At 51.9% G+C, this 16,139-nt stretch overlaps 2 protein-coding genes across 2 annotated transcripts; both read right to left on the bottom strand.

The window, feature by feature from the left end:
• Positions 1–1,330: 1,330 nt before the first annotated feature.
• Positions 1,331–9,695, bottom strand: plk1 (polo-like kinase 1 (Drosophila)). The gene is made up of 11 exons (XM_007905781.2): positions 9,335–9,695; positions 7,461–7,629; positions 6,678–6,822; positions 6,209–6,302; positions 5,269–5,488; positions 5,054–5,108; positions 4,716–4,813; positions 4,239–4,316; positions 3,870–4,024; positions 3,146–3,328; positions 1,331–2,253 (listed from the first exon to the last, which is right to left on the bottom strand). Exons 1-11 carry the CDS (start codon positions 9,692–9,694, stop codon positions 2,047–2,049), a joined length of 1,764 nt encoding a protein of 587 aa, XP_007903972.1. The 5' UTR covers position 9,695; the 3' UTR covers positions 1,331–2,046.
• A 4,931-nt stretch (positions 9,696–14,626) lies between these two features.
• On the bottom strand, positions 14,627–15,477 carry rasd3 (RASD family member 3). The gene has a single exon (XM_007905779.2). The coding sequence runs from the start codon at positions 15,404–15,406 to the stop codon at positions 14,777–14,779; it is 630 nt and encodes a 209-aa protein (XP_007903970.1). The 5' UTR covers positions 15,407–15,477; the 3' UTR covers positions 14,627–14,776.
• Positions 15,478–16,139: the final 662 nt, after the last annotated feature.

Below are 16,139 nucleotides of genomic sequence, written 5' to 3'. Positions count from 1 at the left end.
CGTCATTTGTTGCAGTTGTCTAATCCACTTGCACTCCGCAGACATAGGGTCAACTTCCATATGTATGCGATGACACCCAACCCTATCTTTCTGCCTCCACCCTCAATTCCAGGACCACTGGTGTCCGACAGACTGCCTGTCAGACATCAAGTCCTGGATGAGGGCAAATGTCCTACAGTTGAATATGAACAAGACTGAGGCTCTCCTGATTGGCTCTCGCCAGCGCCTCTGCACCTCAGGCTCTGGCAGCATCAACCTCCGTTGTTGCACACTACAATTCACCAAGTCAGTCAGGAACCTCGGTGTCTTGTTCGACCCTCAACTGTCTTTTTTNCCCCTACATCCAAGCCATGACCCGCTCTGCATTCTCTCACCTCCATAACATTGCCCGACTCTGCCACTACCTCACCCCTCAGGCCACTGAAACTCTTGTTCATGCCTTCATCACCTCCAGGCTCGACTATGCTTGTCGGCCTTACAATCTTCTCCCTCCACAGGCTACAGATAATCCAGAACTCTGCAGCCCGTGTCCTCTCCCTCACCAAACTCCGTGACACCATCTCCTCCATTCTCACCCGACTCCATTGGCTCCGTATCCTTCAGAGGATCCAGTTCAAGATCCTGGTCCTCATCTACAAAGCCCTCCATGGCCTCGCCCTACCAACCCTCCCGTTCCCTCCGCTCAGCCGGCTCCGGCCTGTTCCACATCCCCCGACCCACCCACCCCACCATTGGCAGGAGAGCCTTCAGCCACTCTGCCCCCAACCTCTGGAATTCCATTCCCCATTCACTCTGCCTCACCTCCTCCAAGTTCCGCCTCAAGACCCTCCTCTTCAACCACGCCATCGGCCATCCCCCCGACCCCAGCTCGGGTCTGAAATTCTGTACACTGTTCAGCGCCTTGGGACGTCCTCCCGACGTAAAAGGCGCTATACAAATGTAATCTTGTTGGGTACAGAGGAGTGGAGGGCAGGGAGGAGTGAAGGCAGTCAAAGAGGGTCTTGAGACAGAATTAGGGTTGAGGGGGCTCCAGAATAGAGTTCCAGAGGGTGGGGGCAGAAAGGCTGACGGCCCTACCACTGATGGTGGGACAGGCAGGGCGGGGGATATGGAACAGGCCAGTGCCCACCAAGCAGAGAGAGGGGGAAGGGCGGTAAAGGGTTAGATCACAGCGGTTGGGAGGAGCAAGACTGTGGAGGGCTTTGAAAGTGAGGACGAGGGTCTTACACTCAATCTGGGAACTGGGGAAGGGAATGAGGCCATCAGTAATTAATACCTGGCACTGTACAGTCACTGCTGCAGTAGATTCCACTCTCCCAAGCCAAGAAAATGATATTTATGAAGATTTTATTTTTAATATAAACAGGAATACATTTTGAAGGAGGCACATTTTTTTTAAAAAAAAGAAATCACCAAATTCAATTGGCCACAAGCAGTGAGATAGAGGTTCAGGAAACAAGCAGAAAAGGGTAAAAAGAAATACAATCTCCAGCTTTGTTAACATCAGATCAGTAACTGGAAGCCAACATGGGTTAAACCCAAACCTTTGTGAGTTTATTCTTGCAAAACTCCACTCACACCAAGGTACCACCAGGCTGCTTTTTCAACCAACATAGTGATGGGAACTAGAGTAGACAAAAGTACCTGCACAACAGCAGCTTCAGGTTACAAAATTCTCAGTTGGAAAGTGTAGAAATAAAGATTATACAAGAGTGTTCATATTCCCCAATTCATCAGGTCAACAAGTGTAAAGAGGTTAACAGAGCACACTGTACAGCAGCCTATATTTACACAGCCCTGCCTGCACACATCATGAGGAGGGTTCAAATATAGACATAGTCTCTCTTCCTTCCCCCTCATCCTCACATAATATCTAAACAAATATTTAGTTCTGCTAATAATTTCAAAATGTTTATTAATACAATTCAACATTACAAAAAAAAGCTTTATGTACATAGGTGAAACCCTCTCTAGTCACTTGTTGCACCCAGCTTAAAGTCAGTAAACAGTTTGTACGGGCTTGCCCAGCACGGCTGACACCCCACCTCACACCGGCACCCTTCCCCGCAGAGATCCCGACTTTGTGGCCATCAGCTTCTCCACCATGCTCCTGGCATATCGCAGCCGGCTGGCCAGCTCCCTGCAGCAGCCGTGCTCCTCGATCAGGCTCATCTTGAAGGTGTGGAACTCCCGCCGCTCGTTGATGTAGGTTACTGCGTTCATCAGCGGGCACAGGATGATCTTAGTGTGATCCTGCGAGAGCATGAAACGCAGCTCAGTAGGAACATAGGAACAGGAGGCCATTCAGCCCCTCGAGCCTGTTCAGCCAATCGATAAGATCATGGCTGATCTGTACCTCAACTCCAATTACCCACCCTGGCCCCATATCCCTTGATACCTTGACCTCACAAATATCTATTCAGCAAATTTACATCAGTGAATCTCTGCTCCCCATTGGGATGAAGCAGGTCTGTCTTCCCTGGCCACTCGGGGAGAACAGTCCTTGGTGCCAACCAGCACCACAGGAGCTTAAAGCAGGGAAAATGAGGGGATAGCATTCTGAAGGTGCAAGAGGTAAATAGGGGATAAACTACTCCCCCCCCCCGCAGTTGGATGAAATTGTGATTTGTTAGGGGAGAGTCTGGGAACAAAGTAATATGGGCAGAGAGACTGAATGATTTAGAAGCGGCAGCGGTGTAGTGGCACAGTGCTGGAAATTGCTATTTATGCGTGTTGTGTTTTAGATGCTCATCAGGAGGCTGCAATGAGGTGACCGGCGCACACTGGATCCCCAGCATCGCATCAGCCCACACTGGATCTAAAAGCCCGGCCAACGACACAGGTACCGTCTATTCAGTTTCTCCACCACATAGAAAAACCCAACATATTGATCATTGCTTCAAAATAATAATAATACTTGTATTTGATACAGCGCTTTTTTATGTCGTTGAAACATCTCAAAGGGTTTCACAGGATATACTGTAAAGTGGAGTGATTGTATTTTGTGGGAGAAACATGGCAGTCAGGTTGCACACAGCAGTGTCCCACAACCATGCTGTGACTGACCAATTTTATTTGGGGGATTGATGGACAGGACAGCGTGAGTGTGTGTGCATGCAAGTGCAAGAGTGTGCGCTCCACAAACCTGGAAGAAGTTGATCTGGACGGTGCCGTTGCTGAGGTGCAGGACGATGGCGCTGCGCGTCCGGAACCAGATGCGGAGAAAGGGCAAGCGAGCCAGCTCGTCTCCTTCCCGCGGAGTGATGTTCGCTCCCGCCTTCAGCAAGTGCTCGCTCATGTAGTTACGGAAATACTTCAGCAAAGTGGCCTAGAGAGAGAGGAGAGAGAGAGCGAGGTGTGAATTATCCTCCCAGAAAATCAATGCCTTCACACCGATTTGCGCTAGATTGTCTCTAATGATTGTAATATTTCTGGGATAAAGTATACCTATGTTTCACAACGTGTCAAGTGACTGCCAGGAAGGCAAACTAAATGCACCTTGGTCTCTTTTGGTCTAGCATTTCCTATGATCCGCAATCCTGCAAGCATACACTCAAGGGGAAAGTGATGTGGGACAAAAACTGAACTTGACTCTGCCACCTGACCGAGGCCATCGGACAAGAATTGTTGCGATGAGCCCTGTGTGGACCAGGATCAGAGGTAGCCGTTGTCTACAGGTACCAACAGCAGCACATGGCAGTCTAATGGGAGGAGGGGTTCACAGCTGAGCTCAATCGCTGGCCCTCATGGGCCCAAGGCGGGGGGGGGGGGGGGAAAGAAGATCAGCCTCTCCATTACCAAACGTAAAACCCATCCTGGCAGCTCAATCCCAAACTTACTGACCTAAACCATCCCAACCCTCGACTCACCTTCTTGCTGAGGCTGGGCGGATAGGAGCGGAAGTTCAGGTAGCTCTCACTCATGTTGCTCTCTATGTACTGAAGACTTTCCCCATCGTTGTACATGATCAACCGAGTGGAGTCGTTGAAGAGAACTCCCACACTGTTGTCACACAGCTGGTAACCTGGAGAGGGGAGACCTGTGTCAGTGCAGTGTTTGCGGAGCGCAGAGCAGGGAGATTAAAACATTGCTAGTCTTTCTCTACACCCCCCCACCATCACCATTTAAATCCAGCCTCAAAAGGATGATGGTGGGGGAGGGGGCAAAGTGGGGGGGAGGGAAAGAGAAAGATTCAAACTCCTGGCAAGTTTCCTCCCTGAAAGATAGCAGATACTCACCCAAACCATACTTGTCAGAGTAGTCCACCCATTTACTGACCCAGAAGATGGGGATGCAGGCAGGATCCTCAGCCTCCTCTGTGAGGGAAAGGGAAACAACATTAGTATCAACAGACCATCCAGGATGCCAGAGCTTAGAGATTTCATCCCAAGAAAGAGTGTGTAGTGACTGCTCCTTCCAGTTCAGTAATATAACAATAATCCTTGCATTGGATACATCGGTGAGACGTCTTTAGAGTATATCCTGTGAAGCGCTTCACAGGATATTCTCTAAAGTAGAGTGACCGTGAAGAAAACCCTGAATGTTGCACTCACTCACAAAACCCACACAAGAGCAACAAGGAGGTCTCCCAGATGGTCAAACCTGATTCCTGTTCCCTGCCTCCTTATTACGCCCCAAGCACTGATCTACTGCGCAGACAGCTACCTCGTGTACGCAATGCCGCGCGCTGAGGAGCGGGAGGTCAGTCTATGCACCTTGGTGGATGACGACCTTCTCCGATGGTTTAGCCATGATGACGCTGTTCAGCTGCTGCATCAGGTCTCCTAAGTAGAAGTCGTTGGGCTCCGTGTCCCTGTACAAAAGAGTCACTGATTCAGTGGATGTTCTGCACCTCACAGGATAAACTGTAAATTTTGTGGGTGTAATGCGGCAGCCAATTGCGCACAGCAGTGTGTAACAAACAGTCATGGATTGAGTGACCACACTCTTCTATGCGTATCTTTTTGAGGGAATGATTACCTCCGGAAAGCGATCTGCCAATCGACTAACAACCGGGTCCTGTGCAATTAAGTGGCGTGAATGTAATAGTCACCTGGCTCCCGCATCATCATCGTCCGGTTTACATGGCCGTTCACTCAGCTGGCCATCTGGGTGGGTTAAAACAATAATAATAATCAGGTCAGCAGTGATCTTAGTGTTCCAACTCAGACAGGTGAGGCAGCACACTGAACCAGGTGTGCAAGTAGTGAACGGTAGCTTTTCCTCTCCCCCCCCCCCCGAACACACACAGACACACACTCACAATACCTTTGTTGAGCTCAGTCAGGGGTTTCCTGATACCAGTGTCAATGCCGCCAGGGGCGAGGGAGAAGCGGGGAGCCATGGTCAGGCAGGTGGTGGGCAGCCGCACAGGGAGGTATCCGCTGGTGAAGAACTCGTCCTCCAGCAGCTCGTGGATGCTGGGCCGGGTGGAGGGGTCCGAGCGCAGCATCTTCTGGATCAGGGTGGCCGCCACCGGGTTTACATGCTGCAAAGAGAGAGAGTGGGTGTCGAGCCTGTCAGTGCCGCAATAACAATCAACAATCTGTAGTTACACAGTTCCCTTCATGAGCGTTAGCGTCTCGGAGCGCTTAACGGTGGTGGAGCATGACTCCAGACCAGGGGGGATGGTGTGTGTGTGTGTGTTTGCGTGTGTGGGTGGGGGGGGCGTGGGGTGGTTATGCGCGAGAGAGAGAGAGAGAGACGTTATATAACCTCATATAACGTCGCAAACATGCTGAGCAGATGGTCTGCCATTTTGTCAATTGCGGCAGACATTTTGTCCAGGGCATCAAATAAATAAATAGACTTAAAATAAAGGCAAAAGAAAAAATTGCCGGGGGCGGCTGTTGGGTACAGAGGGATATTCTGGGTATCCCCCAAAATGCGTGAAGTTCCAATCAGGCTAGCGTTATACACTATCGCCATTTGCTGCCACTTATCAACAGGAAATTGGGGGCGGGGGAGAAAACACCCCCAGAGTCCAAACGTTGGGGGTGCACAATGTACTGGGATGTGTCTAGCACTCGGTCAGAATTACTCACCCCCACACCTAGCCTCTAAGCTGATACTCCAGTGCAGTTGAGGGTGTTGCTGTATTGTCAGATGTGACGTCCTTCAAGCGAGACGTTAAACTGAGACCCTGTTTGCCTGTTCAGGGCTCATCCCACTCATACAGCGTCAGCTCAGAGCTCAGTCACTCACTCACCTTGGGAATACTGTACTCGTTCTTCTTTATCCGCAGGTAAGTCTCCTTCAAACAGGACGTCTCGAATGGAGGTTTGCCCACAAGCAACGTATACCTGCAAGAGGTGTGTTAGGGTGAGGGGTGGAAAATCAGGAGATTTCATTTAATATCCTATTAATTATAATTGTCGTGGGCAATTGGCTGCTGCGTTTCGGCCACAAAACAGTCGATTCTCTTTACGGTATATTCTGTGTACGCTTTGAGATGTCTCAAACATGTGATAAAGCACTATATCAAATGCAAGGATTATTATAACGTACAGAAACCATTAACCCAGTCAGCTTTGCACAGAAGAGATGGCATTCTGATTCCCAGAACTTTCAAAGGTTTTTTAATATAGTGAATGAAGAAGAAATGATCAGTAACTTGCGCCTGTGCTTGCAACATCAACGGGAAAGCTCCCAGCAACACTGAACGAGCGCTCACTCACATGATGCAGCCCAGGGACCACACGTCAACCTCGAAGCTGTGACCTTTCTTGCCGATCACCTCCGGGGCGATATAGTTGGGGGTCCCGCACAGGGTCTTCTTGCGCTCGCCTTCGTACTGCACAGTGGTGGCCAAGCCAAAATCACCTTCAGAGACAGGACACCAGTTAGGGTAGGGTCCTCCAGAGACACAAATGGCTGAGGATGTGGGAAATAGAATGGGGGGGGGGGGGGGGAAGCGTTGACAACACAACTACCTTCCCAGAATATCCCTCTGTACCCAACAGCCACCCCAGGGAACTTATCCCACACTCCAGTGACCCTCAAGCTGTGCAGTTACAGCTGGTTAAGACTCCAGCAGTTAACCCAACACACACTCTGGGGTTCCCCCAATCCATGGGTCTTGCCAACCTGCGCCTAATACTCTCCGGAATTAGGTAAGCAGGATGGGCCTCTCCAGCGAGAGAGAGAGAGAGAGCACATTCCATTCCGACAATCTATCTCCGGGATCTCCATGTGTGGGTGGGATGCATGGAATTCTCAGTTTGGTTTGGAGATTCTTAAGCAACGGTGATGGGTTTTCACATGCATCAATCAGGTCAACATAGGATCAGGTCATTCAGCCCTTTAGCCTGTTCTGCCATTCTAGAAGAATGGCTGATCTGTAACTCAACTCCAATTACCTGCCTTTGCCCCATATCCCTTGATCCTCTGACCTAACAACTATCTATCCTCCTCAGTACAGGAACATAGAAAATCTCATGGAGGCTGTGGGATCACTTTACCTATCTTCACTTCCATCTCGTCGTTGAGGAACAAGTTGCCGAGTTTGAGGTCGCGGTGAATGACATGGTTGCTGTGCAGGTACTGGCCGCCCTGGATGATCTGTCTCAGGTAATAGCGAGCCTCGGGCTCAGTCACTGCCTTCCTCCTCTTGTGCAGTTCCAGCAGAGACTGAAGTCATGGCAGGGAGAAGAAGAGGGGGGAGTTAGTTTTCTGGGGCTGGGCCAGGATCGGGCTCGGGTTGGCGTTGGTGGCCGTGCGCTTTCGTGCTTCAAGACCTTCCTCTTCAACGAGGGTCACCTCCCAAACTCTCTCCCCGGGCTCACCCACCCACTCCCAGCACTCTGGTACACGACCGCGCCTGAGCGCTGTGTAAATAAATGCCAGTCATCGTTGGCGGAAAATCACAGGGGGGCAATTTACACTAAGCGCGGGGTGGGCGGGGGGGGGGGGGGGGGGGGAGAGACGGACGGGGGGGTGGGGACAAAGAGGAGAAATTAATGAGCGGAACACATTAATGGAAGATCTTGCTGGTTGACATTTGCTGGGGAGGGTGGGGGGGGGGGGTGGTGTGTGTGGGGGGGTGTGGTGTGTGTGGGGGGTATGGAGGGGGGTGGTGTGTGTGGGGAGGGATGTGTCTGGGGGTGTGTGTGTCTGGGGGGGGGTGTCTGGTGGGGGGGTGTCTGGGGGGGGGGTGTCTGGGGGAGAACGAGAAGAGGGAGACATTAGGTGAAAGAAAAAGGGGTGGTTATGGGCTGCCACGTTTTGCCCACAAAATACCAGGTGGCGAGACACTTGTCTCAAAAAAAATGGCAAAGAATAAATAATACTGGTAACGTTATTAATATTATTATTAGGGATAGCGTGTGGGGGGGGGGGGGGGGGTGAAGGGGAGGGGAGGGGGGGATTAAGGGGAGGGTATTAGTGTGTGGGTGTGAGTGGCCTAAGAGGAACATTATCGCATCACGATATTCAAACGGTCGCCTATTTAGGGGGAGTGTCCGGTGTCGACCAACCCAGTGAGAGCTGACAACTTTTTAAATATCAACCAACTCGTCGACTCCCTTTAAAAAGGGGATTTACGCCCCTTACCCCCTCCCCCCCTCCACCCCCCCCCCCCCCACCCCGGGGTTTGTTACAGTTGGTTCCACGGTTGGAACGCAGGGAGGGAGGGGGTGAGGGAGGGGGTCAGACACACACACACACACAGAGGGCCACATCATTATACACATTAACAGCCGCGTTCCTTTCTTTGTGCTGTCGGGACCCGCGTTTGAAACGGTCGCTCTCGGGGTTGAGGCAGGGAATTTGGAAGCGGGTACACGAAACCGCCAACAACCCATCTCACCCTCACCCCCACCCTCAGCCCTGCCTCCCCCTCCACCCTCACCCCCAGCCCTGCCTCCCCCCCACCCTCCCCCTCACCCCCAGCCCTGCCTCCCCCCGCACCCTCACCTCCAGTCCTGCCTCCCCCCGCACCCTCACCCCCAGCCCTGCCTCCCCCCGCACCCTCACCCCCACCCCTGCCTCTCCCCCCCACCCCTGCCTCCCCCCCACCCTCACCTCCAGTCCTGCCTCCCCCCGCACCCTCACCCCCACCCTGCCTCCCCCCCCACCCCTGCCTCCCCCCCGCACCCTCACCTCCAGTCCTGCCTCCCCCCCCACCCTCACCCCCACCCTGCTCCCCCCCACCCTCACCCCAGCCATGCCTCCCCCCACACCCTCAGCTCTGCTTCCCCCATCCCAAGCGCTGCCTCCCCCCCCACCCTGACCCCCCAGCCCTGCCTCCCCCCACCCTGACCCCCAGCCCTGCCTCACCACCCTCCACCCCCCCCCTCAGCCCTCCTCATCCCCTTTCACCCTCATCCGCACTCACCCGTCTCCTGCACAGCTCCAGCACCACATACACAAAGTCATCGTCCTCGAAGAAGCCATGGAAGCCCACCACGTTGCTGTGGTTCAGGCTCTTGTGGATGGAGATCTCCAAGGACATCTTCTCCTTCTGGTGAGGCTTCATGAGCAGCGACTTGGACACGATCTTCCCGGCGAACACCTCCTTCGTGTTCATGTCCGTGATCTCGTAGCATTTGGCGAAACCGCCTTTGCCCAAGAAGCGACCCCTCAGGTAGCGCCTCCGGCACTTGGGGTCGATCAGGATGTCGGGGATCTCTTTAACCGGGGCCGGTTGGGCGGGGACCGCTTTGGGAGCTCCCGGTTTGCCGGGGACGGAGGTCATTTTTTTTTTTTTTTGGGGGGGGGTGGGGGCTGGTGTTGGTGGGTGGGTTGGGGGAGAGGGCGGATGGGGAGAAAAATAAAACGGGTGACTTTTCCGGGTTGTAAAGGGAGTGGGGCGGCGGGGGGGGGGGGGGGAGGCGGGGGGTGTTGAGGGTCGGTGACCGATTAAAATACCGGCTCTGGAGTCTGTGCTGCCGGACACACGGCGCTGCGGGCGGCTGATCGTGCGGGAAATGATTGCAAGTGTCCGACCGGCGCCTCTCTCGGTGTCTGTCTGTCTGTCTCTCTCTCAGTGTCTCCCTCTCCGTGTGGCTCTGGATTCAAATCTGGAGCGCTGTCGGTTAGTCAGTCCGGAGCCGCTTCTGATTGGCCGATTCCGTTTAAATAGAAGCCGAGGGCGGTGCCTAGCGACGGCGCCTGAGCGACAGCTCCGCCAGCCAATCATTGTGCGGCGGCGACGGACTGGCGGACCCACGAGCCAATCAGAGACCGGGGAGTCCGCGGCTCGTCCCGCCTTCACGCTATCGTCCCGGCAACGCGGCCGTGGGCGGTGACCAAAGGGGCCGACGCTTCCGGGTTGTCTGCCGCGGAGAGTGTGTTCACACTGAGAGAAGGTCGGGTCCGGGTCTCGGTCTCGGTCTCGCTGAGCAGCACTGAGCCTGGGTCCGGTGGTTCATTCACACACACACAGACCTTACCCTCCCAAAGGCACGTGTCACAAGGGGATCTCTTCGATCTTTTATCCCATATTATTAATATTATTATTCCCATATAAACTACACTCACTCCTGTTAGTGGGAAACAAGAGTGTGGGGGTGGTTGGGAAATTGGTTAAAGAAACAGGAATAGGCCATTCAGCCCCTCGAGCCTGTTCTGCCATTTTATAAGATCATGGCTGGTCTGCACTTAAGATCCAGTTACTAACCCTTTGCCGCGTATCCCTTGATATCGTGACCCGACCAACATCCATCTAACCTTAGTCTTGAGGATGTGAACGGCTCCAGCCATAATCCACAGCCTTTCGGGGGAGAGAGTTCCAGATTTCCACTACCCTCTGGGAGAAAAACTGCCCCTGTTTTCACTCCTAAATGGCCTGGCTCTAGTTTTAAGGCTATGCCCCTTGTTCTGGATACCCCACCAGAGGAAATAGTTTCTCAGTCGCTACCCTATCAAATCTCTTTATTATTTTAGACATTTCAATCGGATCAGACTCAACCTTCCAGACGCAAGGGAATAGAGACCAAGTTAATGCAACCTGTACTCCTAGCTCAACCTGTTAAGCCCCGGTATAATTCTGATGAACCTGCACTGCACGCCCTCCAGAGCCAATTAGGCCTTTTTGATAACGTGTTGTACCTGTTGTACCTGTGAGGAGCAAAAATCCCTTTGCTCCTCCACAGTTCTTAGTTTCTCCTCATTTAGAAAATATTCTGGTCACTCAATCCCCCAAAGTTTGTGGGACACTACTGTGTGCACAGTCACTACACTTTACAACGTATCCTGTAAAGTGCTGTGAGACGCCTTGAAGATATGATAAGGCGCTATATCAAATGCAAGGATGATGATTATTATTATCTTATAGGACCTCATCCCCAGAAATGGGCTTAACCCCCACATGTATGTGGATAACATCCAAATCGTACACTCTGGGGTCTCCAAGCCTTGGTTCTCACCAACCTGCACCTAATACTTTCCGGAATTAGAATACATGTCCTTCCAGGGAGAGAGTGCATATTCCAGACACGGAAATTGCCGTGTGTAACCAGCATACGTATGTAGAATCCTGTCTAGGTACTCTTAAGCATGTTGATCGGTTTCTGTGCACCCTGGCTGAACAAAGCAAGGACGTCCCAAGGTGCTGGACAGTCAAAGGTTTCCACCTGAGCTGGGGTCTGGAGTCAAGAGAGCTGGAGGGCAGGGAGGGTGGAGGTGGGAAGAAAAACAAAGGTCTGGTCAAAGAGGAAGGTCTTGAGACGGGCCTTAATGAGGCCAGGGAGGGGGCAAGGTAGAGGGGCTCCAGGATAGAGTTTCAGGGGGTGGGAGCAGAGAGGCTGAAGGCCCGATGATGGAGAGGGCAGGATGGGGGCCAGTGAAACAGATATACATAGATTGTATTTATGCGCTTGGAAATTGTTATTCTGGGAGTGGTGGGTGTGAGACGAGTGGGGTTTGAGGCATATGGAGGACGTGTCTCTGAGCGGATGGCAGCTATTTGCAGCCCAGGTAATGAATCAGAGAGGAGCCACTTGCCTTGTACTCGACATTCACACATGTATGCACTGTGTGCGCTTGTCCCTGGCAACAGCAAGGTGAAGAGGTTTGATAACCAGAGCCCGAGAGACATCACCATTATTTATAGTGTCAGCCTAGCTCAGTGGTACCGCTCTCACCTCTGAATCAAAAGCTTGTGGGTTCAAAACCCACCTCGGGACTTGGAATCACACAGTCTAAGCTGATGCTGAAATGCAGCACTGGGGTTGTGTTGTATTGTCGAAGGTGCCATCCTACGGATGAGAAGTTAAACCAAGGTCCCATCTGCCTGTTCAGGTGGACGTTAAAGATCCCGCGGTGCTATTCAAAAAGAGAATAGAGTTTCTCTCTCCCGGGATCCTGGCCAACATTCCCGCCAAATAAAAAAATGTGGTCTCTCACTCCAAAACTGTTTGTGGGAATACTGCTGTGCGCAATTGGCTGCTGTGTTTCACCCACAAAATGTCACTCCACTTTACAGTATATCCCTGTGAAGTGCTTTGAGACGTCTCAACAAAGTGATAAGGACCTGTATCAAATACAAGGATTTGATAATAATAAGATAATAAGATAATAAGATTATTATCTGTTTGCACTTGGACCTTGATCACCATAGAAAAGATAGAGATCTACAGCACAGGAGGCCATTCATCCCATTGTGTCTGCTGCGTTGTTTAAAGAGCAATCCTCTCAGTCCCATTTACCTGGCCTTTCCCCTCACACCCCTATTGTTCACTCCTTTTCAAATATCTGCCTCGTTCCCTAGTGAAGGCTTATGCTGTTTGCCCCAACCACCACCACTGCGATCATGGCAATGCCATCAAAGAGTTTCCAGTTGAAGTTTAATTAAAGCCACGCTGTCAGCACCTCCATACGAGCAGCCTGGCAGCGAGCTAGATATACTGGAGAGCCCGGCCACTGGTGCTCACCACAACTCCTGCTCACACCTTGCACTGGGCACCTCACACTGGGCACACCAGGGAAACGGAATCATCCACACCTGTCTGTTGCTGTACGACTTGTGTGTGTGCCCCACCCTACCTCTGCAATCTCCTAACCCCCTACCAAACCGCCTGTTCCCTCCGCTCAGCCAGCTCTGGCCTGCTCCATGTCCCCCGAGCCACCCGCCCCATCATTGGCGGAAGAGCCTTCAACAACTTTGCCCCCAACCCCCTGGAATTCTAACCCCCAGTCACTCTGCCTCACCCCCTCCTTAGCCTCCTTCAAGTCCCGCTTGAAGACCCTCCTCTTTGACCATGCCATCAGCCACCCCCCTTCCCCTCCCCTCCCTCCTCCCCCTCTGACCCCAGCTCGGGTCTGAAATGCTGTACTCTGTCCAGCGCCTTGGGATGTCCTCCCGATATGAAAGGCGCTATACAAATGTAATCTTGTTGTTTTTGTGTCTGTGGTGTGAGTGAGTGTGGATATGTGTGTTTGTCAGTGGTGTGTTTGAGTGTGTGTGAGAGTGTCTGTGTTGTGTGTGAGTGTGGTGTGTGTGAGTGAGGGTCTGTGGTGTTAGTTAGTGTGCACTGGGAGCTCAGCAGCTCTGAGAGCCTGCCTTGTCATCTGCACTTGCCTCGGAGAGCTGACAGCCACATACACACTTAATAATAATCTTTCATTTGATATAGCCTCTTATCACATCATTGAGACATCTCATCACTGACCACTAAGCTACGGAACTCAACTTGGACATTTGAAATCTTGCTCAGTTCTTCATCAGTTTGATGAGAAATGGGTGTGACCAGCTGAGACAAGGTGAAATTTCATGTCTCTGTTGTCTAGATTTGGTCTTGGAATAATTATAAACTCCAGCACCCCCCCTCGCCCCGTTGCTATGCAGATGGCAAACAAACCCACTGAACAGCTTCAGTCAATATTCAAAGTCCGTCTGAGATCTACATTTTATGATATGCTGGGTCAGAGAGACACACACACACACAGCCCCGCTCTGTGCTGAGTGGCTGATCTCAAACAAGGTAAAATTCAGATCTACAATTAACTGACCTCAATTCCCGATGTGGAGATTAACTCTACTTTTGAACCTAGAGGCAAGCTCCCTGTGACTGAGTCAGGCTACCACAGCACTGAAACCCAACCCACAAGAGTAATGATACTGAGAAATCACATACACATTAAACTGCCAGTTTATTGCTGCCTCTACATATTTTGTTGGCTTAAGAGAAAGCATGGACATTCATGTCAATGCAACATTTTGATATGAATGACAAAGAAAGATCTTGGTCTTGTAGAGTGCCCCGTCACATCCAGAGTTCTCAAAGTGTTTCAAAGGTATTTTCGGTCAGGTATCGTGACCATTTTATTGCAATACAGCTCACAATACCACAAGTCAAAATACAATCCTCTTTTAAATTCTACAGCACATTTGCCAGGTTTAAGGACTTTCAGTGGAAACGTAAACATTACTTTACAAGTGAATAATAATAATAATAATCCTTGGACCTTACCACACCATTGAGATGTCTCAAAGCGCTTCACAGAATATACTGTAAAGTGCAGTGTCTGTGTACTTTGTGGACAAAACGCAGCAGCACACAGCAGTGTCCCACAAACAGCCATGGAATGAACAACCAATTTTATTTGAGGGATTGTTGGCCAGGACACCGGAAGAGAGAGAGAGAGAGAAACTCTCTTCTCTTTTCCAATTGCACTGCGGGGTCTTTAATGTCCACCTGAACAGGGAGATGGGACTTCGGTTTAACAGCTCATCCGAACATTCTCAGATAAAACCGAGTTACATACATTCCTTCATTGTCCAATCTGGAGAAAATCATTCAACAAACTGTCCCGACTTTGGTCATTGGGTTTGGGGCTAGGAGATGGCACAACTGTGGCTCTTGCTGCCGATGGGTCTGGGCTGGCTCTCCCTGGGGAAGGTGTCTCTCCTGCGGTCTAGGGTAGACCTCAGCATGCTGGGCAGCTGGACCTGCAGTAGGAGCTCCTTGAAGAGGGTCAACACATTGTGGTTGTGTTTGGCTGAAGTCTCCAGGAAACTACAACCCCAGTCCAACTGCACCATGGCCGCTATCATGTCCTGTGCCGAGCCTAGTCTGTCCTGGGCCAAGTCTGCCTTGTTAGCCACTACCACCATCGGTGTGCTGGGCTGGTCCTGCTTCACCGCTAGGATCTGCTCCCGTAGTCGCTTGATCTCCTCGAACGATTCGGGCTCCTCGGCAGAGTATACCAGGGCAAAGACATCGCCATGGCGGATGCAGAGTTGGCGCATGGCTGGGAAGGAGTAACTGCCGCTGGTGTCCATGATCTCCACCCAGCCCTGGGAGCTGTCAGTCTGGCACTGCAGGCAGTGCAGCTCCTCCACCGTCCGCCTGTGTCTGGGGTCGAACGTGTTCCCCAGGAAGCGCTGCACGAGTGCCGTCTTGCCCACACCAGCGGATCCCAGGAACACCAGGCGCACCCTCTGCTTCTCAACCACCATAGACATTGCCAGTGAGTGACAGCTGCTGTCTGTGCTCCAGCCGCCCTGCTCCTGCTCCTTATATCCTCACCGAGCTCCCCGCCCCGCCCTCTCCCCGCCCACCCCCCCAGCCTGGCCAATCCACACACGTTTCCACTCTCTCCCCGCCCACCCTCCCTGTCTGGCCAATCCACACTCACGTTCCCACTCTCCCCGCCCACCCTCCCAGCCTGGCCAATCAGCGACAGCCGTGGGTTAAAGGGACAGTGTGACAATGTCTCTGCGCTACACTCGCCCTTCGGTCTGTTTCTGTGTATGTGTCTGTCAGTGAGGACCTCAGCGCTGACACTGAGCTCAGCAGCTACAGCGTGAGTTAGAGACACAGTAAGGCTCCCTCTACACTGTGTGTCCACACTCCCAGGTCAGGGTTAGACACAGTAAAGCTCCTCTACACTGTGTGTCCACACTCCCAGGTCAGGGTTACAGACACAGTAAAGCCCCTCCACACTGTCCGCCTGCACTCCAAAGTTAACTTGTCTGGGTCTCTCATTCAGTCTCCACATTGCACTTTTTCTGTGTTCTTTGCTGAACCCGTGTTTGTGTCTCTCCAGCCTGTCTGACTCTGGATAAAACCTCTGGCTTGAATGTGACTGAATGGCTGATGGCTGAACAACAGGTACATTTGAGTTACTAATTACTATTTAATTTTTTCTCCTCAATCACTGAACAAAGCCTCACCTACAAGCCTGTTTGTAGGACA

Source organism: Callorhinchus milii, unplaced genomic scaffold (assembly GCF_018977255.1).
Source record: "Callorhinchus milii isolate IMCB2004 unplaced genomic scaffold, IMCB_Cmil_1.0 Scaffold16, whole genome shotgun sequence".
In the NCBI taxonomy this organism is placed as follows: domain Eukaryota; kingdom Metazoa; phylum Chordata; class Chondrichthyes; order Chimaeriformes; family Callorhinchidae; genus Callorhinchus; species Callorhinchus milii.
Note: the sequence above shows the minus strand (reverse complement) of the source record. Positions and strands in the feature narration are given on the sequence as shown.

Bases quoted from the DNA above. Each gene is read 5' to 3' on its own strand.
- plk1 (XM_007905781.2), bottom strand. From the start codon at position 9,694: ATGACCTCCGTCCCCGGCAAACCGGGAGCTCCCAAAGCGGTCCCCGCC. The intron at 5,489-6,208 runs GTGAGTGAGTGA...CTCTCTTTGCAG, and splicing joins ACGAGTACAGTATTCCCAAG to CATGTAAACCCGGTGGCGGC. The intron at 4,317-4,715 runs GTGCATAGACTG...TTTCCCTCACAG, and splicing joins GAAGGTCGTCATCCACCAAG to AGGAGGCTGAGGATCCTGCC.
- rasd3 (XM_007905779.2), bottom strand. From the start codon at position 15,406: ATGTCTATGGTGGTTGAGAAGCAGAGGGTGCGCCTGGTGTTCCTGGGA.